This window comes from Rhyacophila brunnea, unplaced genomic scaffold (genome assembly GCF_057557595.1).
Source record: "Rhyacophila brunnea isolate RB1 unplaced genomic scaffold, BYU_Rbru_1.0 scaffold_35, whole genome shotgun sequence".
Taxonomy (NCBI): domain Eukaryota; kingdom Metazoa; phylum Arthropoda; class Insecta; order Trichoptera; family Rhyacophilidae; genus Rhyacophila; species Rhyacophila brunnea.
The window spans coordinates 1,419,324-1,446,865 of NW_028233017.1; the positions used below are offsets into that span (position 1 = coordinate 1,419,324).

Genomic DNA, 27,542 nt, shown 5'->3' on the forward strand with positions numbered 1-27,542 from the left:
TTTACTATAATTTTTATATGTCACTGGTATTTTCCTTGTACAAAGGCGACATTATTTTACAAAAATATTTACAGAATTGGAATTAAATTCCCACTAAAATAAGATTTTTTAATCAATTCCCCTTAAATATTCATATTATAGCCTAATTCTAGATTTTATATGCATAAAATTATATTAAAAAATTTTTAATTTCTTAAATCCTATGTTAAAATGGTATTCACACGTGAAGTCTTTTTATAAATATATTCCTACACTTTATATCGCTATATTAGACTATATTTCTTCCTTGAAGTTTTTTATTTCTACAAGTAAAATTACATTTTAGTGTTTTTATACTATTGCTTTATCCACACTATATAAAATTCTATAGTATTTTGAAGGATTTAAGGTGTTTTTGTTTCACAAAGGCGTTTATAAAAATTCAAGCGAATCCTTAAATTTTTTTGATTGTTATTTTACCGTCTTTTCACAATATATTATGCTACAATAAGATTAAACCTAGATGACACAGTCAGTTAAAAACGATAAGAGTATTTCTGCTAAGCGCGATTAATGTAAATACATCATGATTTATCAAAACACTTATATATGTTAATCTAAAAATAAGTACTTAGTTCAAAATAATTTTATCCTTACTATCGGGAAAAATCATAAATTATATTAAAATTATGAAAATCAAATAAAATTATGGTAGGCTATAAAAGTGCACCATAAATCGAAAAAAAAAACGTTTCAGGAACGAAAATATATGATTCAATCGTAATACAAATTTTCTGAATTTTTTCTGATGAAGAAGAATATTTTTTGCTAAATAAACACAGGAAAACATGCAATATGTAAATATATATCAACAAAAATCGCCAATTAAGGCTAATTTTTTTAAATTGGCATAAGTTAGCTTTAGTTTTTGAAATTACCCTACACCACTATAAATAATTTAGGATCAGCCACTAAATTGAAGAAATATTTTTTTCATCTCTGCAATAAAACCCTGCATTATCTTACAAGATACTATATAGAATTAGTGAATTCATATTTTAATGGACAGAAAATAAACAATAAAAAGCACAAATCAATAGATGTGGAAAAAAACAATATAAAGATTGTAAAAATTAAATACCGGTGATTGCCTTTTTATGAAAACAAAATACATCTCATAGATTTTGTTAGCTTTTTATCCAAGTTAATATTGGTTTTATCACATCATATAAATAGGTTTAAGGTAACTAGCAGTATATGAATAAAAAAAATTCAAATATCTGCTCGTAAGTTTGATTCCATGTGATATTTACATAGAAAGTATATTTATTTTGATAAAATGCTAAATTTCGATTTTATTCTAAATTTTGAATCATTTATATGCTAATTATATATAATATTAAATACGAAATGATGCTAGATGTGCATTTTGAGATCGTAATTTATCACTTATAAAATATATGATCTATTATTGAAATGGTTGTATTTTTAAAATAAAAACATCGCATACTTGAAACTTTTATCTTATACTGGAACCCATTAACTTTCAAATTTCTTGCATCCACATTTTTGAGGATACATTTTATAATTTTTTGATTTTGTGATTTGATAACCTCAATATACTCAGAAAAATTTAAAGATAATGTAATTTAAATAAGAAATTTTGGGTATCGATGTTAAAAATTACAAACAATAAGTCTATAAGAATGCATCTAAAATAATCGAGAATAAATAAAAATAACTTCACATGCTTACTAATAAGCTACTTAATGAACATCGTATATTGATTGTTTTACATTGATCCTATAGTTCACCCCCAAGGCTTTAATATGGTAAAAAAACAGTAGTTACGCTAAAATAATGGGCTGTATATCACCTATATTTAAATTGTCGTTCAATTATAAATAATCACATGTTATTTTTCATGTATTAAGCATTAATATTATAAATCAAGAAGATTATACACAAAAAAAACTAAATTTACTAAGCTATGAATCTTTACTTTTTAAATGATGCTGACCCCAGAGTAAGTTTTTTTTGTCGAAATTTATTCATCGATTCGATTGAAAATTTCAAAGATTTCAGAAATTTCATCATTATAGACAATTTTCGTTTCATTACTCAATTTCTTATTTATACCATTAATTATTGCTTTTAGAAAACTCTCTAGGATCACATTAAACTGCTTTTTAAAATTTTCGTCGTATATCATTCGGAAATCCTCTTCATTTGAAAAGGGTAAATCTTTCTTGTCAAAAAGGTAATTTCGATATTCAAGCAGGGGAAAAATTCTGGTTAATGCTTCGTAAGAATCTTTTAGTTCCAATATTATATACTTTGGGTCTATATTTTGAACAAATATTTCTTGATTATCACTAGAAGATATTGAAGATACATCGGAATCACTGTCATCCTTGCATATTCGATTTTCATATAAACAATTAATAAAAAAGTTGGAGCAAGTAAAAAAATGATATAAAAAATGATCTGCATGTTGGAATAATATTCTTGCGCCGTACATAGTGGTATAATCTTTCCAATAATCAATTACATGGTAAATAATTTTTCTTTTTACATGATCCTTAGACTCTGAATCTTCATTCTTGTTATAATTTAATGATTTCGTGAGTTTGTGACGCAATGTGAGCATTGGATGTTTCAGTAAGCCCCGTAACCGAAGTCTAAAATCAATAATTATATCTTTCGTTAGAAGATCGATTGTTGAATGATATTTAGATATAATTTTTGAAATTATAAGCGACTTTTTTCTTATTTTATCACAAAAATGCACTAAGTCAGGATGTAATGTTTCTTTTTTAGAAATATAAGCTCCCAAAATGTAAGGCTTTTCATAAAATTGTAGGTTTTTTATGTTCAAATCTTGATTTTTTTCTAGAAATTTTATTATTTCCTCTTCAATTTGACTAATAATATCTTTTTTTTCAAAATAATTACTCAGACATTGTGATTTACATTTCGAGTTACAGTTTATCTTCCGACCATTAATCGAATAACGCACTACTTTTTCCAAAGTTTCTGAATTGTCATCTTTAGCACTTGAAATTTCATCCTTAGGATCTGCAATACATGCCTCTGTTTTTATTGGTTCTGCTGTTTTTATTGCAAACCAAAGGTTAAAAAATAAAACAATTCTAAGCATAAAAAATTGAATTTTATACATTTTATAGCCTCTTTATATTTTATATTTATTGATTAATTTTGACGCATGCAATATTTTATTTGATTAAAAGAAGAAATAAATAAATTTAATCAAAAATGATTGATTCGAACACGTAATTTTTTTGATTTCATTTCTAAAAAATGATCACTCTGAATTTTAAGACAGATTTTGGCAATTATTTGATTAAAACCTTTTAAATTTTTATTTGAAGTTAAGTTTCTTATTTCATAAATTCAATCTACTGAGATGTAGACAGCCCATCAGGAATATTGCACAACACATTAATTCATCTTTTGACGAAATACATTTGACACTATTATTTAATGTTCCTTTATTAATTAAGGAGATTCCTTTCTACTCTTTATCTTATTTTTCTTCGTTAAGAGCGACATCTTCAGCCTTCTCATTTTAAATGTAATGTTTTTCAAGTGCTTCATCAACTCTCATCCTCCGGATTTCTTCAATTGCAAGATTATACCTTCCTTGGTCCAAGAGACACTATTATTTTAAATAATATAATATATAGATTATTCGCTCCAAAACTAATCTACTAAGAGCTTAGTACTTTTTTAAGAAATATATATTCTTAAAATGACCATCCATCTTTAAAGAATTGATGTCGAATAGCCTATATATCTTTAACTAGCATATAAACATTATTGGTTTTTGTGAGGTAATAAATTATAATATGAATCGCAATGTTAATTTAAATTCGCAATCGAAAACCAAATAGGTATTTATAATTTTCGAACTTTTAAAACATGATATGGCAAATCATAAAAAAAATGATTAATTTCTGACAATATTTTATTCATTTATAAAGCTTTTAAAAAGCCTTCAGATTACAAATATCCGACAAATATCTTTATTTAGGATTGCAAATATGTTTTTTGGATTTTAATATAAAATTAACATTTTGGAATCAGAAAAGTACTATAAAATGATTACATAAATCTTATTATTATTATAATAAAGATAGATATATTTTAAAATTATTTTTTTGCAAATTAAAAACATATTTGGTTGAGATTCTCAATAATAAGCATGGTATTATATGTTCAAAATAATAAGAAATCAAGCAAATAAAGTAATTATAAGTTGCTAAGAAACCATAGGATTGACAAAGACTCTTGTACTGTTAAGTCTTAGAGAATAAGGGGTATCAATAACGATATAGCAGAGAAAGAGATAGTAGAATGTATTGATTAATTTTGATCAAAGAATTGTATCACACTTTTTTTTGACAAAATATAAAAGTGAAATACAAAATTAACCAACAAATAAAATAATCATTTTTTATTCAACCAACGAATCAATTTAAAAGAGAAAATATGCTGAATATGTTTATAAAAAATGCAAAAAATCCAGTAAAATTCCAAAAATTAATCTTGCATGGAATAATTTAAAATAAAACACACCTTTAAATCAAATAATTTAAATTTTCTAAGCCGAAATACATCAAGAAACGTATATAATTTAATTGATACACCAAAAAAATAATAATTTTGAATCTTAAAGACTAAATTATTTCGCCATTTAGTATTTTTTTATTGGGGAACTAATTTTTATGTATATCTTGATTTTTAAAAAGGGTGGGAACTAGAAAACAACACATATTTATGTCTTTCCATTTCAATAGTTTTAAATTTTTCTATACAAATTCTCCTTTAAGCCTTACTAGATCATTTTTTCACAATTATTTTATTTATTAATTGATTCACATTAATTGATATTTCTAACTCTTTAATGATCAATTGGGATATTTTGTCGCCACATATTCCATGTATTGATACGTTGCACTATTTGTGTTTAGAATTTTTATTTTGAGTTTAATAACCCGCTAATATATCATATTTTTCGCGATTTTTTAGATGTATTATACCATTTATATTCTAATTAGTAAATTAGGGCGATTTTATTCGCTAAAAGATTACATATTTTTTTTTCTTATGATTCGGTGCAGTATTTGTGTTCAAAATTTGTAAATTAGAGTAATTTCATCTGAAAATACATAATATTTTTCTGTTTTTTAATTATCCAAATTATCGATACTCGTTAGTCCTATTTTAATTCAAGACTTACACAAAAAAGGTTTTAATTTATGCACCAATTCGATTTTTAGCTTTTTATAGTTGTTAAGGTAAAACTTTAGATTACTCTATAGAGCAGATTTACTGATACTTTTTTTGCCTCATCATCTTTACAACCTTCTTCGATATATCTCCTCTGTTCAAGACTTATCGCTAAAAGTTTCTTCGTCAATCCTGTTGTTTGTGCGTATGCTTCCGGTTTATAAGGAATTCCTTACTCCTAATTTATGACTTATGGCACTTTATAACCACCCCATTCCAAGTTATTATGTATGGAAACATTCAATTTCTACATTTGTAAAAAAAGGAGAGTTAATTTGCTGATAAATCGTATTTTCTTAGCTTTACATTTTCAGCATTCGTCAAGCTATCAATACATATTATTCCTATTTCCATCAACGCGATCATTATTCTCTTCTTATAGTATACGAAAATGTCTGATCATTAGAGCCTTGCAAATAAGTATTTAAAAGGATTTGGTTAGGCTTTAGGTATTCATTTATAACACAAAATACTATTCCTTGGTGCTTTTTCAGTCCCATATGAATCGACAAATATATTGATGTATATTTATATAAAGATGTGTTTTCCAAAAATACTGTGGTTTTAAATTTATATTTTCAGACTTTCCTTAACGGTATTTAACGTTACAATTGGAAATGAGCATATGATAGAATTAAATGACAGTAATTTCTTTTAAATAAAGACACTGGATTTTATATCTGTGGATTGGATTACTACGAAATCATAGATTTCAATCTTTAAAATTAGATTTATTAATTCTCGGTACTATGTATATTTATATACGACACAATAACTTTATGAATTCAAGAAGCATTTTTAGTCCTGTTAAAAAATTTAAACAGCTAAATTTTATTTAAATTAAGCCCATCAATGGATTTTCAAGATAACATAGTCAAAAGACTAAGTATAACGAAAAATTCAAAAAGATTGGAAATAGTGCAATACAAAAAAGTCTTTGTAACAGATTTATTCTATGTGAAGAAAGACGAGAAATATGACTATATGAAGCACAGGCAAAGGTTTTTGAAGAGTGGATTTCTTGAAACTCTAGAAACTGAAAGTTTCGAACCAGTCAATCATTTATCCGAAAAAAGTTTCAACACATACGGTATTATTACCAGAAATTTAGATCAAAGACTAACTTATGATAATGTATTTTTGTGTTCTTTAATTGATGGGAGTAATGATGTTCGTGTAAAATTGAATTTGAATTATTTAAAACACTTTTCGCTTTTTACAGGTCAAATAGTAGCAATCACGGGTAAAAATGTTAAGGGCGATGAAATTATTGTTCAAAAAATACATAGTATACCTTGTTTAAATTATAATGTGGATGTAGCTTCAAATTATCTCAAATTCAAAGATATTTATCGAGAAAGGCCTTTAGAAATCATTATGATGTCTGGGCCATATATTGATACCACAGAAACGAAAATGGATAAATTATTTGAGAATATGCCAGACTGTTTTATATTGATGGGACCGTTTATTGATAAAATTGATGAAAATTCGAATCCAGGCGATATTTTTTACAAAAACTTCATATCAAAAATTGAGAAGTGGCTAGTAAAAAGCATGACATCAAAAGTAATACTAGTTCCAAGTGTTCAGGATATAAATACATTGGGATTATTTCCACAAGACAAGCTCGACTACAAAATCACAAATGATAGAATATTACTTGTTTCAAATCCCGCCACGTTTATGATAAATGAATTTTTATTTAGTTGTTGTTCATTTGATAATCTTTTATACCTAGGAACGGAAGAATTCTTCTTTGAGAACAAAAATGCTAGGGTGTGGCAAAAAGATGAATGCAGTGATTTTTTATTTAGAAATGACCGTGTTGATAGGCTCTGTACACATCTAATTTTCCAACAATCGTTCTTGCCTGTATTTCCAGTGAAAGAGACTGTAAATTATAGTAATCCACAAAATTTAGACATGCATACCGTTCCTGATTTTTTGATAACATGTTCACGATTCAAGGAATTTGAAAGATCTGTTGGGCCGTCTACAATAATAAATGTCGGGGCACAAAACGTGGCTGGGAAGAAAAGAATCACAGTCTTAAAAATCGGTAATCCTCTACCTGCATCTAAAGAAGAAGAAGAAAACGATTGGGTAAAAAATAGATCACAAATTGAATTTAAATATATATGAAGAAAACATTTTTTGAGTTATATCCATTATTTAAGGCACTTTTTTACATATAAATTAAATATTTCATTTATAATTTATAGGTTTAGTTGTATTTTTAGTGAATATTTGAAAAATTTTATTTTCATATGTAAATTTAAGATAGCATCGCTTATAAAGGAGCCATTATAATTTTTAAAAAATCATTTGATGCATTAGTATTCTTTTACGGATTTTTCTTATAAAAATAATCTTTTAAATACATTTTGATCCCACTTATCCACATATATAATAATCATAAATAACTGATAGAATAAATGTAATTCCTCCACAATTAATAAGTCGCGAAATATTAAAAAAATTCAGTAAGGTTGTAAAGATAATGAGACTTATTGAAGGATCAAGCAAATCTTATTCATATAGCAATCTAAAGCCCTTCTCCAACAAATTAGTAGAGCTTAGACTTAAATTAACCCAATAATAATGAAAAGCTACTTTCCCCCACTAGTTATTTACTGCTTTATTAAAAGGAACTTAATTTGAAGCTCCACATACATTATTATATTTTATAAAAATTAAATTTGTTTATTTTGATCATTTCTATGCCTATGAACATACTTTCTTTATATTAAATTTCAAATAGATGGGTGTGAATTGCCTAGGGACTGAAAAGAAGTAGGAGCCTTGAAGACATGGAGTATTTAAGGTAGATTGACTACGGTTTGATGGTTTAAATAATATACTAGCAACACAGATTAAATGATTGAAGTTTGAATCCTCCTCACGTAAGGGCAACGAAAAATTACCAAACTTGACATTAATGCCTCCTAGCTGCAAGTAAACAGCAAACATTGTTAGGGATACCTCAGTAAAAGGAATTTCTGTTTATTAAATATAAGCTTTTCTGGGGGCGCGAAAACAATTTGATTTGATTCTTGAGCACAACTAAGTAACTAAAGCCATTTTAGCAGGATGGCGATGTTTCCTCGTAGCGGTGACTCGATTGATGTGGTCAATAATGTTGAATATTTTGCTGTATTTTATAAAACATTTTTCATAAATTACCTAATTATACTTGAGAATATTCAAGGGTTTATTTCAAGAATGTAAGTATATTCCAAACGCTTAATTATATAAGAAATCACACCTCATGATGCTTCAAACAAAAATATCTAAAAATAATTCGTTCCATAACCGCTTTTTCAAAAAAACAATTTTTTATTTCTAATATCATTAATTAAAGATGCAAAATGGGATTATATATCAACGTTATTTATAAATTATCTTCATAACAGAGGTTGAATTCGATAATATAATAAAATCTCTGCCAAACTGCAAAGCTGCAGGTACAGATGGAATCTTTAATTTCTTCATTAAAAAAAAGCTACTCCTTCATAAATTCATAAGAGATTATATCAGATGAATGTTCGAAAAATAAAAATCAGGAAGAATGGTTTTACTCAGATACGACATATCTTATTCTAAAAGAAGATGTCAAGATAGGAAATGAATTTAGACTAATCACATGTATGTCCAATTTATATAAATTAACGACAAAAGCGGTTTCAAAAATCATTCAGTATGAAGTGGAGACAAGAGAATTAATTGCAGAAAATCAATTGGTTACAATAAGGCGCGTTCAAGGAGCAAAAGAACAAGCTCTTATTAATATTGCGATAAATTAAGAGCATGGAAATAATTTATATACAACGTGGATTGATGTAAAAAAGGCATTTGACATAATAGAACGAACCTACCAGCATACATGTATTAAAAATTTGAATCTAAAAGCATGGATAACGTCTTTTATAAAAAAGATTACAAGTAGTTAGGGCATATCTTTAAGGTTAGATGGTGAAGAAATCATGTATAAGAGAATAAATAAGGGAATACTACAGGGAGAAAGTCTGTCACCTTTTTACTCGTTCTATGTATTGATCCCCTAAGTATTAAATGAAATGAACGCTTTCTAGGAGTAAGTTTATTGAACGATGAAAACTCATATACAACAAATCACCTACTCAACATAGATGAACATAAATAAATATCAAAAACACCTGAAACACTTAAACTCATGACGTACGAAACACTAACCTTCTTTAATAAAGTAGGCCTTGAAATAAACAAAAACAAATCTGCCCCTACCATGAAATATGCGCAAATGTAGCAACAATTATAGAAGGCCCGGGTATCTATAAATATCTTGGCGTGATTGAGAATAGCAAATCAGAGCTAAAGCAAGAAACATTAGATATAATTGCAGAACAGATAACAAATTGAATAAGAAATTTATGTAAGACTAAACTTAATGCTGGGCATTTATTTAAAGCCATTAATGAACATGCATCGTCACTCATAAATTACCATATAGGTGTATTGAAATTAGAACCTTAAGAATACATTAAACTTGATAACAAGATAAGAGATATTTTAAACGAATTTTCTATTCATCTTCAGCCTAGTAATAAACAAAGATTATATATAAAGATAAATGAACTAGGACGTGAGCTATGTAATATTGAATCACAAACTAGAAGTTTATGTTGTTTAGAAATATATATAACATGCTGTAACAATAAAATTCTCACACTAATTGAATAATGTCTTAAAAATAAATATCATGTCAATATCACCGATTCCGAGACACTGGAGAAAAAGCAGCAAGAAAGTCTATTGTGTAAAATAAAAGAAAAATCATGCCAAAAACCTTTTGAAGCCAATAATAATGATATTGTTGGATCATCAAGATGGATAAAAGACGGCAACATTAAACCAAGTGAAGAAGGAAAATTCTGTTTTATTCAATACAGAAATGTGTTTTTTGATGTGAGGATAAAATGCCCACATTGTAACGAAGCTATGAAAACAATTGATCACCTTGCAACACGATGCAAGAAAATGTTAGGGCATGATTACACGCGAAGACACAATGAAATCGCAAGATGTCTTCTTTTCCTCCTATCAAGTTGTACAACTTCAAGAAAACCAAAATGATCAGAACTCACTCAGTACAAGAGATCTGCGAAGACGAAAATGCAGCAATAAAAGTTGATACCCGAACAAAAACAGATATTTTAATCAAACAAAATAGACCTGATATTTTCCTATGCGATAAAAAATAAAATATGATTACGCTAATTGAAATAGGTATAACGAGCCTTGATAACTTGACTGAAGTTGAGAATGAAAAATATAGAAAATATGACATCTTGGCAAATGAACTTTGTTTAATTTATAAATGTAAAACAAGAATACCATATGTGATGACTTGGGATATGGTGGTCACAAAATATCATAAAAAATATGTTAAAGAGTTAAAAATACCGGACGAAGTAGAAGCATACATGCAAGCTCTCACACTCTGTAAGACACTTGAACTCATCTCATTTGAGAGAAGAAGAGCAGTTGATGAAGATAGATCAGAGGAACGTGTCAAAAGATGCATCAAGGAGTTGTGCAATATTCCCAACACGCTGAACACGTCTAAATAGATACAATCGATAAAAAGAAACTTAACTATAAATAAATAAATAAAAATATTGAAGGCATAAAAATACCAGATGAATCAGAAGCATACATGTAAGCTCTAAAACTTTGCAAGACACTTGAACTCATAATATTTGACAGAAAACGATAACCAGGGAAAGGTTTCAAAACATAAATAAAAGAGTTGTGCAATATTCTTAATGAACTGTACACATCTCAGTGATGGAAATTATAAAAAGAAGAAACTTAACACATATATAAAAAAATTTATTTCGAAGGCATCGATTTATTTTGGTGTGTTTTAATATTTAGTGTGTAATTATGCCACCATAATTTACAATTCGAAATAAAAAGTATAGATACTTTGATAAGTCATCTTTCATGAAATTTAATTTATTTGAGACTTTACATACAGGCAAAAAGAAATCAACTTTCCTACATTTAATTTTTTATATTAATGTTTTACTTGCATAATTAAATCAATTTAACAGTCATAGTATAATTTAAAGGATTTTTAAAAATTTTCTGGCGTAAATTATATCAACTTTTTAGATTTCACTTTTTTGATATTTTTTTAGATTATCCAATTTAACACCTCATCATATTCTAGAATTTTTAAGACTAGTTTGTTATAGATTATCCTGGTAATCGAATTGTATAACCATATCTGATTTTGCGGTTTTTTTATTTATTGGTTTTACATTGTAGTATTCATCATATTATATTCCCTTTGTACCATATAGTCTAACATAATGAAAAATTATTCTAAATTAATTTTTTATTTATTTTTCTTAAGAAATATAGTACGTTATTGAAAAAACATTTAGTCTAATAAAAATAGCCTATATATTTTATCATATTATTTTTCATTTGGTTCGTAAACTATTTTATTAATAAATAGTAAAGGGGTTAAACTCAAACATGGTACAAGCAGGTATCATTACCCTTTCCCTTTGTTATATAAATTAAATTTTTTGACCAGAGCTTAGGTTTTATTGTATTATGAAACCACATTCTTGTTCATATAGATGATCAAAAAAATATGTGTAAGATCTGAACGATTTTTAATTTCAATTTTTTAATGTGTCATTTTAAATTGAATATATAATTTTTTGGCGGACTTTCATATTATTTATATTAGATAACGTCTAATATGTATATTTTGAAATAAAAAAGCAAATATAATTATGTTAAATATTTATCTAATATTTTCATAAATTTGGATTTTATATTTTGGAGATGTTAAAAATCAAAAAAAAAACCATAAAAATCTATTTATATTCGTTTTACATAGAACACCCCTGTTGATATCGTAATATCCTTGTTTTTTAAAAAACATTTTCTGGTATAATATTTTGTTTTTGTAGAATGCTGTAATATTAGTTTAATCTTGAATTATTATATTCTGATAATTTTTTATATAAATAAAACGAACTTCCGTGACGTTATAAATCAAAATTTTCTGTGACAAATTAAATGTGAAATAAAGTAAGAAATATAAATATTGATATAAAAAAATATAGAATTTGTAGTCTTTTTTATATTCCCAACTATAGCCATGTATTTGTTATGCGAAATTTTGGAATGTAAAGGTTTAATTTATAGAATAGTCTTATATGGTACTGTAAAATACCCAGAACATTAATTTTAAGGTTAATAAAAATTAAAAGAAGTATCCTCAACTAATAATACATTAGTAACAAAATAAATTAAAATGAATAGGTTTAACATGACCACTTCAACGGGTTCACTGCCATGATAAAACATCCCCATCTTATTAAAATGGCTTTTGTCACTTTTAAAATTAACCTCAGATATTACATATGATACGTGGTATTTTGTCGCAAAACAAGGCCTATTTATTATATTTAGACTAGATACGAAAAAATAAAATAAATTTTTACACCTGTTTTTTTACGAAGTTCTGTAATTATGCATATTATTGGTGATTATCATATATGTTTCCAATTCAAATAAAATAATTTCAACCCTTTTAAATTGCATTAATTAATTTCTCATAAAAAATATTTTTTTTCATTCAACTAATCCCCATCGAAACCCTTGAAATTTGTTAAAAAAATTATGTGTCTTAGTGAATTAGTTATACCGTATAAAACCATCATAGATTTATAAATTATGTACATGTGGTATTTAAAGATTAAATCCACACCTTTGTATATTAATTTACATATTTTAAACCTTCAACAGTCAATTTGAGAAAATGATATGATTTTATAGTTAAAAAAAACATATACTTAAATTCTCTGCTTCTGAATAAATATGCATTTTGGTCCTCTGTATCGTATTATATTATAGTTAAAATATCCAAAACCTTTAAAATGGACATTTTAATTTTTAAAAAAAAATATGCAAAATTATCTGTTGTCATAATCATCAATCAATGCATTTATAGATTTGCTTTTTCGTATTACAAATTAATTATTTTGTCTTCTAAATATTCTTGATAGAGTATATAGAATTTTAATTATATGTGATATATTTTCGTAATTTAAATATATTTTTTTTGATGCCAACATTCGTAATATATAACCATATGATAAGTGACCAAATATAAAAAATCTTATAGAAAAATGAAGAGTTATATTCTCAATTTATTCCTATTGGTAATTTATTTTTATTTATGGATGAATTAGTCATTCCAAATCTGAATTTTTTTTGGCTATGATGTAATTTGCCAATTTAGAATATGGCACGACTCCTTATTAAACCCCTGTAAACTTCCTCCGATATATTATAATCACTAATTTCTATCTAATAAATTATATATGTTCAAGTATCTTCCGAATTATGTGAGCTTTCATGCATGATTCTGCTTCGTCTGGGATTTTAAACATCTTAAAATATCTTTTATGGAATTTGGTAACCACTCAACGCCTAATTATTAGTAAGAATTGTCTTTTTGTCGTTAATTATGAAAACAAAGTCTAAACTTGCTAAAGATTGCTACAAGTTTTTCAATTATAAAACTAATTATCTTTGATTTTTTGTCGATATAAGATTTATTTTACTTGGTTTTTACCAATATTGACACTTTAAATTTGTATTTATCTAATATGATAATATTCTATGAAAACTGAGTTTTTTAATGAAAATTTGACATTAGTTGTTTTTATTTAAACAATATCCCATATTATCTAATTCTACAATAAGAACAACACCCTATTATAGTGATTAATTTTTTTTATGTTTATTCAAGGATAAAAAATATACGAGCCTAAAAATTATATATAGGACACAAAAGTATATTGAAAAAACCTTTTTTTATGATCAGAGGTTTTATTATTTTAAAATTTCTTTTTTTAGCGTGTCTTACATGATAAAAAATAATCTTATAAGCATGACTTTTTTTTTAGATATTCAAACTTGTTTTTTATTTTATAAAATATTTTATGGTACTTCTGAGGACTTACAAAACGTATACATACTTATAGTTATAAAGGACTTTCTATTTGAAACATATACGCTTTTATTAGTTAAATTTAAAATGCCAAGTAATTTATTTTGGATATCCCAAAAAATCAAAAATATCACTAATGCTATTGAAGAAATAAAATACTTGTAAAAAAAGTCTGATGACAACAATTTTTTTGTCAAATTAAATACAAACGATGCCCCCACCAGTTTTTAAACTAAAAATTATTAAATTTCCTTTTTTATTTTTATTCAACGATATAGAAGTTTTAATTCTGTTTTTTTCGAATAAATAACTCACAATGTGTTTATAATAAATGTTTAAAATTAATTTTCTTTATTCGAAACGGATTAAAAGAGGTAAATAATACATTTCATTTTGTTATAATCGACTAATTAATTATATTTTGCCTAATCAAAATATTTCAATATGCTCAAAAAGAATTTCTTATAGTTCTTTTTTTTAACGGTTTTTATAGAAATTTCGCCCTTTATTAAAAATGACAACTGAATATAAAATTGAAATCAACGAAATAAGTCCGTTAGTAGTATTTGACAAAATAAAACATATATGCAGCAAAGAAAAGGCAAAATTTGCCGGTATTTTAAGTTATAGCACACTAAAAATGATCGTAAGTTACTTAATGGCAATATTTCTCGGTATATTCAGCCTTCTTCTATTTTCTTGCGAACTCATAAATCTTTATCAATTCAAATACTGGGGAAATAAGTTTCCTAAATATTCAACACTTAAATTTTGGTTGATTGGTAATGTAATTGCGATAGTTGTGTATTTATGTTTTTCTGCTTCAATTTTTCCGAAATTGTTCTCTAAATTCAAGAAAAAAGAACCCCTCGAAGCTGTTCATTTTAGAATACTTGGATATTCAATTCTTCTACATGGTATTTGGAATGCTAATTTTGCTTTAAATGTCCCAAATAGCATTATTATTAGACTTATCCTAGATTACTACGAAATGAAAATATCAAATTCATAAAATACATATTTATAGTCGGTTTTATACTTATATACATACTTTTTTATTCAACATATTACACAAAAATGATCCAATTTATAGGTGGTTTTTAATTTTATTTTGTTATTTTATCTAGAAAATCCCTCTTGTTTTTTCTAGGTCGTATATATCAGCACTGAATATCTTAATTTGCTCAAAGCCAAAAAAATTCATGTATCAATCTTATAAACATATTTGTTTTTTCTTTTCACCCCTTTCTATTTTATAGCTTAAATCGATAAAATTAAGAATTAAAGGAAATCAATATAACCAATACATTGATCAATCATAAAGGCGCTGTTCTTAGAATAATAATAATTTTTAAATTCAAGTTTACATGAAATTATGAGCGCTACTAGATAACCTGATTATATTCCCTAATATCTAAAATCGATACAGGATTTAGACCACCCATATGTCTATTTTTTTATTTAGTTCGAGCTGATAATTATAGAAAAATTTGCCAAGTTCGTATAGTCATATTGTTAAAATATAATCATATATAGAAGTGGTCTTTCTTTTACATTATACCTATCCATAAAAGGCAATGAAAAGCACAATAAAATTTGTTTTTTAAGATATATAAACTCTAAGAACCCACAAATTACAATCATTCAAATATAACTCAATTTTATCTTAATTTAAGATATAAAAATTATTATATCACGAGGTTAAAAGTAATGTAATCTAAAAAACCAGTAAAGAAAAGAAATATTTAGAAGTTTTGTGGCTGTAAATTCGTAAAAATAAAAAAGATATTCTAGATAAATGCACGATTTAAATATTAAGACAGTGAAACACAAATATTATTTCTGAATTATGTTTATTTTATGTATATAGACGGACTAAAAGGCAAAAAGTATATATTATAAAAAAAAAAATATTTTTTTGGCTTGTATATTATAAAAAAAACATTTTAGAAAAAAAAATTGTTCAAAAACTCTTCGACTACATCCAAAGTATTTAATCTTTTTTTAGTTATTTATAGAAAGTTCTTCAAATAAATAAAAAACGTATATATTTTATATCATAAATATTGATAGCAATTGTAATTAAAATAAAAATTTCGCAACATAGGTTTCAAACTACAAAATTCAAATATCAATTAAAAAGATAAAATTAACAAATTTACAATTGCATCATGTTTCGATTTATGCATGCATGCATTTATAAATTTGATAAACAAAATATAATTCAGAATGATTAAAAATTATCAAAATAAAAAGTTTGCAATAACCGACATAATAGATTTCTATCAGTAAAGCTAGTGATAATTTTTTAACCATATCAAATTATAAATACGAAAAAAATGCCTCTAAATTATATACCAAAAAATATGAAATATAAAAAATAAATGCATAGAAAATATGAAAAATATTGAAATTCTAAAAAAATTGGATTTCTAATATTTTAGTAATATCTGTGTATTTATGCAACGACAATTATTTGATAAGTAAAAGCAACTTTAATAGCTGATAGCAATATTAAAAGGAGTAAAGGGTTTCACACTGCTATATTTAGATGTTATGCTGCAAAATATAAATAGTCTTAAAACTCAAAGACTCAGTTAACAATAAAATTAAAGCAAAAAACGAATAATGGTATATATTGAAATATATTATTATTATTTGATTTCGTGACTACGTTTTAATCTACATTTTGAATACTTTAAATTTTTATGATTTGATTTCTAATAAAAAGATAAAAATCTATTAATTTCTAAGGATAAAGTGCTTTAGATCTTTATGTAAATTTTCCAATATTTTATTGCATGTTTTTGGCAAATTCTTGCTTAAATTCTATTATTCTGGATTTTGTTTTTCTTGTCTAGAAATCATAAAAAAATTATAGATATTTTTTTAATGCGTCAAACCAAAGCTTAGAATTGACCAAAGGCCGAAATTATGTTTTTAAACATTTCTTTATGAAATAAATTTTTTGAAGTACATTTTTAATTTGTAATATAATATTAGCATCAAAAAACTACATAATTCAATCAAACGAATATATTCCACGTTTTTTAACCTAAAAAAGACATTAAAAAGCTTGTATTATTAATTTTAGATTTTAAATTTATTATTTATATTTTTATCATGTAATCGTTGTATAAGAAATATGTTTCCGCTAAATTAAAGTTATTAATATTTTACAAAAATCATTAATTATAAGTGTATGCACAACAAAAATAATTATAACGATTACCTATGCCCATTTCTACCTGTCCAAAAACAGGAAAAAATTTGCTTCATAACAGAGATTGAATTTGATAATATAATAAAATCACTGCCAAACTGGAAAGCTGCTGGATCAGATGGAATCTTTAATTTCTTCATTAAAAAAATGACGAGTCTTCATAAATATATATCAGATCATATCAGATGAATGTTTAGAAAATCAAAACCAGGAAGAATGGTTTTATTCAGGCACTACATACCTTATACCAAAAGAAGATGTCAAGATAGGAAATGGATTTAGACCAATAACATGTATGTCTAATTTATATAAATTAACGACAAAAGCGGTCTCAAAAATAATTCAGTATGAAGTAGAGACAAGAGAATTAATTGCAGAAAATCAGTTAGGGACAATAAGGCGCGTTCAAGGAGCAAAAGAACAAGCTCTTATCAATATTGCGATAAATAAAGAGCATGGAAATAATTTACATACAACGTGGATTGATGTAAAAAAGGCGTTTGACTCAATAGAACATAACTACCCACATGCATGTATTGAAAATTTGAATTTAAAAGCATGGATAACATCTTTCATAAGAAAGATTACAAGTAAATGGAGTATATCGTTAAGGTTAAATGGAGAAGAAATCATGAATAAAAGAATAAATAAAGGAATACTACAGGGAGATAGTCTGCCACCTTTTTTATTCGTTCTATGTATTGACCCCTTAAGCAGAAAATATAGTGAACGCTTTACAGGGGTGAGTGTACTGAACGATGAAAACTCATATACAACAAATCACCTACTCTATATAGATGACCTCAAATTAATATCAAAAACTCCAGAAACACTTAAACTCATGACAGACGAAACACTAACCTTCTTTAATGCAGTAGGCCTTGAAATAAACAAAAATAAGCCAGCCCCTAACCATGAAATATGTGCAGATGTAGCAACATTTATAGAAGGCCCGGCAGCCTACAAATATCTTGGGGTGATTGAGAATAGCAAATCAGAGCTAAAGCAAGAAACATTAGATATAATTGCAGAACAAATATTAAATCGAATAATAAATTTATGTAAGACTAAACTTAATGCCGCGAATTTATTTAAAGCCATTAATGAACATGCGACGTCACCCATAAATTACCACATAGGCGTATTAAAATTAGAATCAGAAGAATACATCAAACTTGATGATAAGATAAGAGATATTTTAAACGAATTTTCCATTCACCTCCAGCCTAGTAATAAACAAAGATTATATATAAAGAGAAATGAACTAGGACGTGGGCTATGTAATATCGAATTTAAAGCTGAGAAGATGATCTACCAGCAAAAAAATCTGCTTAAAACAGTAAAAACAGCTCACCGAGGAGGGCCGCGATCTTAAAGTTGAAAAGGATAACAAGACACATTTCTCACTAATTGAAGAATATCTTAAAAATAAATATCATGCCAATATCACCGACTCCGAAACATCACAAAAAGCAGCAAGAAAGTTTATTGTGTTTAAAAAACGCAAACTATTAGATCAAAAACCTTTTGAAGCCAAGAAAAATATTATGGTTGATATTATTGAATCATCAAGAATGATAAAACGGCAACATTAGACCAAGTGAAGAAGCAAAATTCTGTTCTATTCAAGACAGAAATTTGTTTTTCGATGAAAGGATCCCACATTGTAACGAAGCTATGAAAACAATTGAGATCCTTGCAACAAGATGCAAGAAAATTTTAGGGCATGATTACACGCGAAAACATAATGTATCGTAAGATGTCTTCATTTTCTCCTATCAAGTTGTACAACTTCTAGAAAACCAAAATGATCTGAACTCACTCAGTACAAGAGATCTGCGAAAACGAAAATGCAGAAATAAAAGTTGATACCCGAACAAAAACAGATATTTTAATCAAACAAAATAGACCTGATATTTTTCTATGCGATAAAAAATAAAATATGATTACGCTTATTGAAATAGGTATAACTAGCATTGATAACTTAACTGAAGTTTAGAATGAAAAATATAGGAAGTATGATATCTTGGCAAATGAACTTTGTTTAATTTATAAATGTAAAACAAGAATACCATATGTGATGACTTGGGATATGGGGGTCACAAAATATCATAAAAAATATGTTAAAGAGTTAAAAATACCGGACGAAGTAGAAGCATACATGCAAGCTCTCACACTCTGCAAGACACTTGAACTCATCTCATTTGAGAGAAGAAGAGCAGTTGATGAAGATAGATCAGAGGAAGGTATCAAAAGATGCATCAAGTAGTTGAGCAATACTCTTAACACGCTGAACACGTCTAAATAGATAAAATCGAAGAAAAGAAAATTAACCCATAAATAAATAAAAATGATCATAAATTATCTTTACATTGAAAATACTAGATTATAAGTATGAATACATATGTAAAACTTAGATGTGATGTGTTATTTTATTTACTCAAGAATGTTTTATATTCAAATAATATAATATACTTTGAAGAAACATGAAAACTCATCACTATGTAGTAAACTAAATACAATTACAAATTAGAAAATAACATTTTTTTCATAAAATTAACGGATGTACTTTGTATATGTATTTTAAGCTATAGATTAAACTTTTTCATATTCTTATTAAAATCCGGACCGCTGTTTTTCATCATCACCTTTATGTACTTCACTAAAAATGATTTTTTAAATTGGTGCATTTCCTCATCCCATTCGACCAATGAATACATTACCACGTTACCCTAAAAAAATCAATATCCTGTGATTTAAAACATAAACTTATATGAATAGCTAACTGCTTTGTAATTATAAATCTTAATTTTCGAATAAAAACATCTGTACTGTTTTCTAGGCGTAAATTTTTCTTTTGATTTTTTTTGCTGACTTGCACAAAAATTTAAATTGTTGCAAAAAAATGATTTGATTTATGCTTCTTTAAATTCCATACGCTTTAAAATTTTTGAAAATTTATCATTAATACTTATAAATTCAAGTTTCTTTTAATCCAATGTTCTACATATGCTTCAGCTTCCATTAGATACCCAACTCCTTAATATACGACTTGGGGCAAATCTACAGTAAATTTTTTTATAAAATATAAAATTAAGGATAATGTAATCTAAGCCTAATAATTTTTACAATTGAAAAATTAGATAAATATATCATTCAATATCCGAAAATATTTAAAAAGTATGATGGCAGATATAGTGTATCATCGATTTTAGGACAGAAAACACAAGTTAATTTATTTGTGATTCCTTAAATATATGATTTCAAATATAAATTAAAAATTTTTACTATAAGATAGTATGAGAAAGTGCACAAAAGTATAACATGGATGATTATGATATATAATTAATAGGCTCTGGTCTGTCGAAAGTGTCATAATTTTGGGTCTGCTATTTTTAATGTCCCTAGTTTTTATCAACCGCGAAACAAAAAACTAGACACCACACATGCATTGCATATCAAGTATAAAAATTTATAATGGATAGAAATGCAATAATTAATGTTTATTTAATATTTTTTTTATTAAGAAGTCTAAAGAATAGTAGTCATGATTCCTTTTTATCATCTAAAATACTGTGTATAAGACCAATATATTTTCTTGCTCTGTATCACTATGGAACATCAAATTCAATGCTAAACAGTTCTTATCATAGTCAGATGTACAAATACGCAACTGGATCTTAAAAATCATGTGAATCTTAAAATGCATTATATATGCAGTCAATTGTTTTCAATACCCTGTATCTTTTCAATAAACAATTTTTATGGATGAACCGCCCAGTACATGCCTTTTAAATATTACATTGATTGTACCCATATTTTTTTCTTCTATTATAAAATATAATATTTTTCTTAAGCTTGACCTTTTAACAACACTATTTATCCATGCACCTCAACCCCTCGTTTGATATTTATTTCCCTTTTTAAAGTTTGAATTTATCTACATCAACTTAAATTGATTCACTTCTTATTTTGAGTCGCCTTTCAAAACATTTTTATTTTTTAGGCTTTAAAGTACCCTTAAAATAACAAATATTTGATTTATATATGTCTGTTCGTTGTTTAATTTATTCTTTTTATATATTTACTCAAAATTTTATAAATATTCAAGTTTCATTTTTATTCAGGGGTGATTCATTTAGTTTTTTGTGTTTATACAGTGTTTGTTACGATATGCAACTAGATTTTGAGCAGCGGTGTGCGTTTTATAAAAAATCTTACTTTCCTACAACACTTTCTGCAATTTTTCTTATGTAATTTTGTTTCGAGCTTGTTTTCGTATAATATATTATTTTTCAGTACTGATTTCTCTTCTTATCGTATTTTTATAGGAGTTATTGTAAAATTAGCACCAAAATTAAGTCTCTTTAGATGACTTCAACCCGATTAGTATATTCAAAAATCTTGAGAAAATATAAATATAATTAAATATTGTAAAACAAGAAACGTATCCGTAATTGCATATATATTGAGAATAAAAACCTTTAAATACATATAAAATTTTTTTTTTCTAAGCTCTTCTATTTGAGTAGTCATGATTTATAAAAATAAAATCCATAATGAAATATAAATTTTGAGTTATGTTAAGGCATTTGTTCTTGTGTATAAAATAATAATAGTTTAATAGGAATCTATAGGCAAATATGTTCTATCTTATAACTTTAACACGATAATTTTAGGGTTTTATTTTTTCAACGGATAAAATAATCGAAATTAATGTGCGATTAAAAAATATAATGAAATAAACACAAATAAAATATATTATAAGAAAAAAATTACCTGCAAAAATAAAATAATACAATTATTCTGTGAATTTAAGTGAAAGACATAAGTCTAATGAAAAGAATATATAATTTAAATGAAGAGCATACATAATATCAAACAATACGGTCTATTAATATACTTGGATGAATATATTTTAATATAAAAATTCATTTGGAAATATCATGAATAGTGGCAATATTAAAGCCTCAAATATCTACTAATCTTTATTTTAGATTGGTTTAAAAATATTATAAATTTAAAATAGCCTTTCATTTGTTTTTAAAGGTGTAAGATGTGGCGAAAAGTATCACAAGACATAAAAATATGTTTATTACATTATATGGAGCATAACTAAATGGGTCTTAGTGGGAAGATCTAAAGGTATAAGAAAAAAGTATAATCAGATGGGCATGTTTTACCAAAAAAAACAAAATTTTTAGATATTAAAGGATTGAAATGGAATATATTATTTTGTAACCAGTTCAATCCTAATAAAAAGACTTTTAGCTGACAGGAGTAATTTTTAATGTTCAAAATAGTAGCAACTCGATGATTATTAGGATTCAATAAAAGGTCTTTGTGACACTATTTACATTATATTTGCGCAAATTCTAAATTATTTAGTCTATAAGATAAGTTCCGTTTCTGTATATCATAATTTAGCATGTTCATTCAAATTGATCAAGTAAATACCTTTAAATTTTATTCGATTAAAATTCTTTCTAATGAGCAGAATAATATGAATAATTTAAATATTGGGATATAAGTTTTAATAAGGTTTAGTTTATGGTTCTATTATATCAACATCTACATCTTCTACCTTTAATTAAAAAATTTATTTTTGAATTCTTATATCAAGACAATAAATTCGCATATTATAATTATATTTTTCTGATGCTAAAATGTTAAAATGAGTAATATAATTTATAAATTTTGTGCTGTTAGTCCTTCTTTTTTTAAGTTAATTTTTTATTAATTAAAAAGAATACAACTATTATCTGCTCGTGTTATTAAATATACCCTTTTATCTAATTTTTATCTTAGAAGAGGCTTGCTTCACATAAAAATAATGTAAAACGAAGTTTTTTATTTATCCGGAAACTTTTATTCTCTTGTAGTATACTATAGTAAATATAGTTCCATGTGGTTATTTATTTTTTATATAGACAAAACATATATTGTTTTTTTAAATTTTATTTTTATAAAGTAACTTTTGCATTCCCCCTTGAATCAATAATAGGTATAAGAAAACTTAATCTAGTTTTACGTTGATTAATTCCGTAAATTTCAAGTATTTAAATTCAATGTAATGAACGCTGAATCTCAGTGCCCTGTTTTTGGTTTATGGTATAAAGCATCTATAATATCGAATTTGAATCATAACTGCTTTATGAAAAAAAATTGAGATTATAAAGCCTTCGATCCAAATATCTGGCTAGGAAAAAAATTCCTTTATATTTCTATCTAAATCGAAAATAATAGGTTCCAGGATTTATTTATTTTGAATCACATAAAGATAATTTGTATTTATATTTTAATAAAAGATGCCTTTATATATCAATATTCCACTACATTTGTTCTTAATATACGTAAAGTGTCATATTGAGGCCAGATATAGTATTTAATAAAACCTAAACTTTTTTTTCTATTTGATCTTGTAAAAAAAATATTCAAAATCTGATAATTAAAATCAATATATTAATTCTTTCTCAATCAATAATAACTGACGGATCGAATCATAAGATGAAATTATAAGTTTTAAAGAAACAAACGAATATAATAATATGATCAAAATCTTTTTTCTACAATAGAAATTGTGTAGCTATAATTATTATTTTTATAATTTTATCTTTGTTATATTATAGCAGCAGAAATGAAAATATGGATCTCAGATAAGAGATATATACAAAAATTGCGGTGATAAGATAACTATTATTACGCTTGATAATTTAAATTGTATATTTTCAAATATTATATGTAAAAAAAAAACGACTTCTGTTGTTATTTTTACTGTACATAATGACCTAAAATTTTGTAAGCGTTTCAAATCATTTTTTTGGGTTAATATTATAAAAAACGTTTTTAAAATACTGTAGCATTTCTTAAATTTAAATTCCTTTATCTTAATCGGTTAATATTTTATGATCTTGTGGAAAGAATCTTAAGTCATTTAAATATTATTTTATGAACATATGGATATAATTTTTCATGAAAATAACGAAATTAAATATGGAATACAAAAATCATGCCGATTTATAAAGATGAGGCAAAAATAGGATAAATCCGCTAAAAAACAATATTTACTATGTTTTTCTGCATTATATCTTTATTAAATATATGTAATCTATACAGCGATATACAGTTACTTTTTTTCCATTCCGTCATTAATAATTTATATTCTTTTAGGCGATAATCCTGTGTTGCAGAGAACTCGAATACCGCGAAATTCAATGACGGTTCTGTCAAATTTTGTCTTGTGAAAAATATTATAAAAATTATATCATTTATATAAGATACGAGCTTGACCCATGGTGGATTTTATGGGGGGGGTAATGAGAACACATGGGATTCCCCAACTCTAATAAATTTTTTAATTGTATAATAGCCGCTCGTACCACTTAATGCCGTAAGTTGAAATGGCAGAGGTAGAGGCCGAACATTTTATATTAGATTAGCTAATTATCCTTTTAAAGGAGATAAAAATGATTAAAAATTGTTAAAGATCATATTTTTATATAAATCCGTGTTTTTACTATATTACACCTTGTTTAAATGTAGTTTGCAAAATCTTATTATCTTTATATCTTTATATCTTTTAAATAAATAAAAATATATATGATTTTATATAATATACTAATTTATATTTCTTGATCCCATTGTTTTATAAACATTCTTGTGTATATATTTTTCTTTCATTGATTATTATTTTAGTATTTTCCGCAGTCAAACTTTGTACACATACATCCACTTTCGTTGAATTCACAACTTCTTAAAACATTGTGTTAGTGTTTTTAAACACAAAATCTCAGCTATGACACATGATTTTATTTCTTATAATGCTTCAACTTATACAGATTATCTGCAGGTATATCAAACTGTTCGGTTTATTCTTTACAACATTCTTTTGGTTAAAAATGCTTACGATTAAAAGTCGAAAAGGTTTATATATTTTTTATATTGAATTACAGGTAGAAGGGATTTTATGGATAAAATAAATAAAAAACATATATAAAGTTATAAATACTTAAAACAACACATTTTTTTTATTTCTTATGATTTTTTGACATTGAAATTTATCCATCATTCTCAATGAAATTAATTTCAGCAATAATGAATTGAACGGCTCTGTCGAATTCATCAAGAACTTCGTTTATTAAGGTATCGAATTTCGTTATATTCTTGTCATCATGTATTTCTTTGAACTCAAAGTTCATTTTAAAGAGTTGCATGTTTAAAATTTCATGTGTAGAAGCTATGTTATCTAGCCTCTCTTGTATCTCGTGTGAGTCGTCCGATTTTTCTTTCAACTCATTCTTTAACAATGTCGTGATTTCAACAAAATTCTTGATCATGGTGTTAAAATTTTTATATCTTTTTGATCTTATATTTGGACTTATAACGTACTCAATTTTCACAAAATCTTGATATTCCTTGTGAAATTTAGAGATTAGCTTGTGGTATGTTCCTTTATTTTCTTTTCCAATGTACTTCTCACAGAAATATACGATTAAATCGTAAACATAATCATAAGATATCCTACGAATTATTGCTATCTCTTCTGTTTTAGACTTTAAAAAAACTCTATCATCCATCAATTTATCATCGCATGCATCGCTTAACTCGTCGTAATAAACAACGTTTTTCTGTTTAGTGAATGATGTTATTTGACCTTTAATGCACATTATATTGTCAAAAAGCAAATTAAGATTCTCTACACGTTTCGAAGGATCGTTTCCTAAAGATTGTAAATTTTTTACTTCTTCTTTATAATTCCCAACTATTTCATTAACCATATCATCCGCCACAATTCTTTTATCATCATTTACTTGAAATCTACGTACTTCAGCTAAAAAACCTTTGACTATTGCAAAAATAGAAGCTACCAGACAAACCAACACAAAAAATTCTATAACTACACACAGTCCTTCTAATAACATAATTAACCCTTCTTTAAATTTGAAATGAAAATATGAAAGGTGATTTTTGATAGGTCAGAATCGCAAAAAAAAATCATTTGCCAATTATCTTTTTATGAATTTAAAAAGGGGATTTTATTTTTTTGTGCATGAATATCTAAATAAAAAGTTTGTTTTTTAATTGATGTTTTTATGAAAAATCGAAGCTATAAAATGTTTTTTAAAAGATTACCGTTAATTTTTTATACACTATACATAAATTCACATGCTTTTTTTTCATGGTTTGGCTATTTAGTATAATTTTTAATGAAATGTGAACAAAATACACTTTTTAAACTTAAGAAGAATGTTTTGTCGAAATATAGAAAAGCTTCGATTTATATGTTATCCTGAAAATATCATAAATGAAAACAATTCGATCTTACTATAAAAAAATTTCTAAATAAAACCCCTTTTCATGATTTTATTGTTTTTTATAAGTGTGGTCTATTCTATTCTATTCTTTTTTGGGAAATATGATTTTAATTCCATTACTAGTGATTACATTGATTCTGAAACCCCTTTCATTTTTAAATTTAAATTAATATTGAAAGATCATTCTTAATATTCTCTATTTTGATAATTTATTTATTTTTTAATGGATGCTTAATGGTGAATTAATGTATAAAATATGTCATTACCCATCTTAGTTTTGGTATAATTGGGTATTTTAGTTATACAATAAACATTAGTTTAAATTTATGAGATCATATAGTATTAATGTTCTAAATGATGATAAATTACAAAAACCATATACCCTCGAAAGGAAAGTACATCTAAAGAACAAAATTCGATAATACATGCATTAATAAGGATATTACATGCACATAATCCAATTTATTCAAACATACATCTATATTATTGAATATAATTATATTTATTGTGATTTTAAAATTTCATATTTAGCTCATAGTATATATCATTCTAAGGTTATAAAACATTAAAAGCACAATTTAAGTTATTAGATCTGAATAATCGATCAAATTAGGCTGGGATTTTATTACAAATTATAGTACAGAGGTCATCTTTTATTCACCCATTTGAGCTCTCTTTAGTTATGATC

General features: G+C 25.7%; 1 protein-coding gene across 1 annotated transcript; it reads left to right on the plus strand.

Moving 5' to 3' along the window:
• The first annotated feature begins 1,991 nt into the window (after positions 1-1,991).
• On the plus strand, positions 1,992-16,196 carry LOC147067656 (uncharacterized). Its single transcript, XM_085953469.1, has 4 exons — positions 1,992-2,005; positions 6,456-6,580; positions 7,034-7,188; positions 16,188-16,196. The coding sequence occupies exons 1-4, from the start codon at positions 1,992-1,994 to the stop codon at positions 16,194-16,196; spliced, it is 303 nt and encodes a 100-aa protein (XP_085809595.1).
• Positions 16,197-27,542: the final 11,346 nt, after the last annotated feature.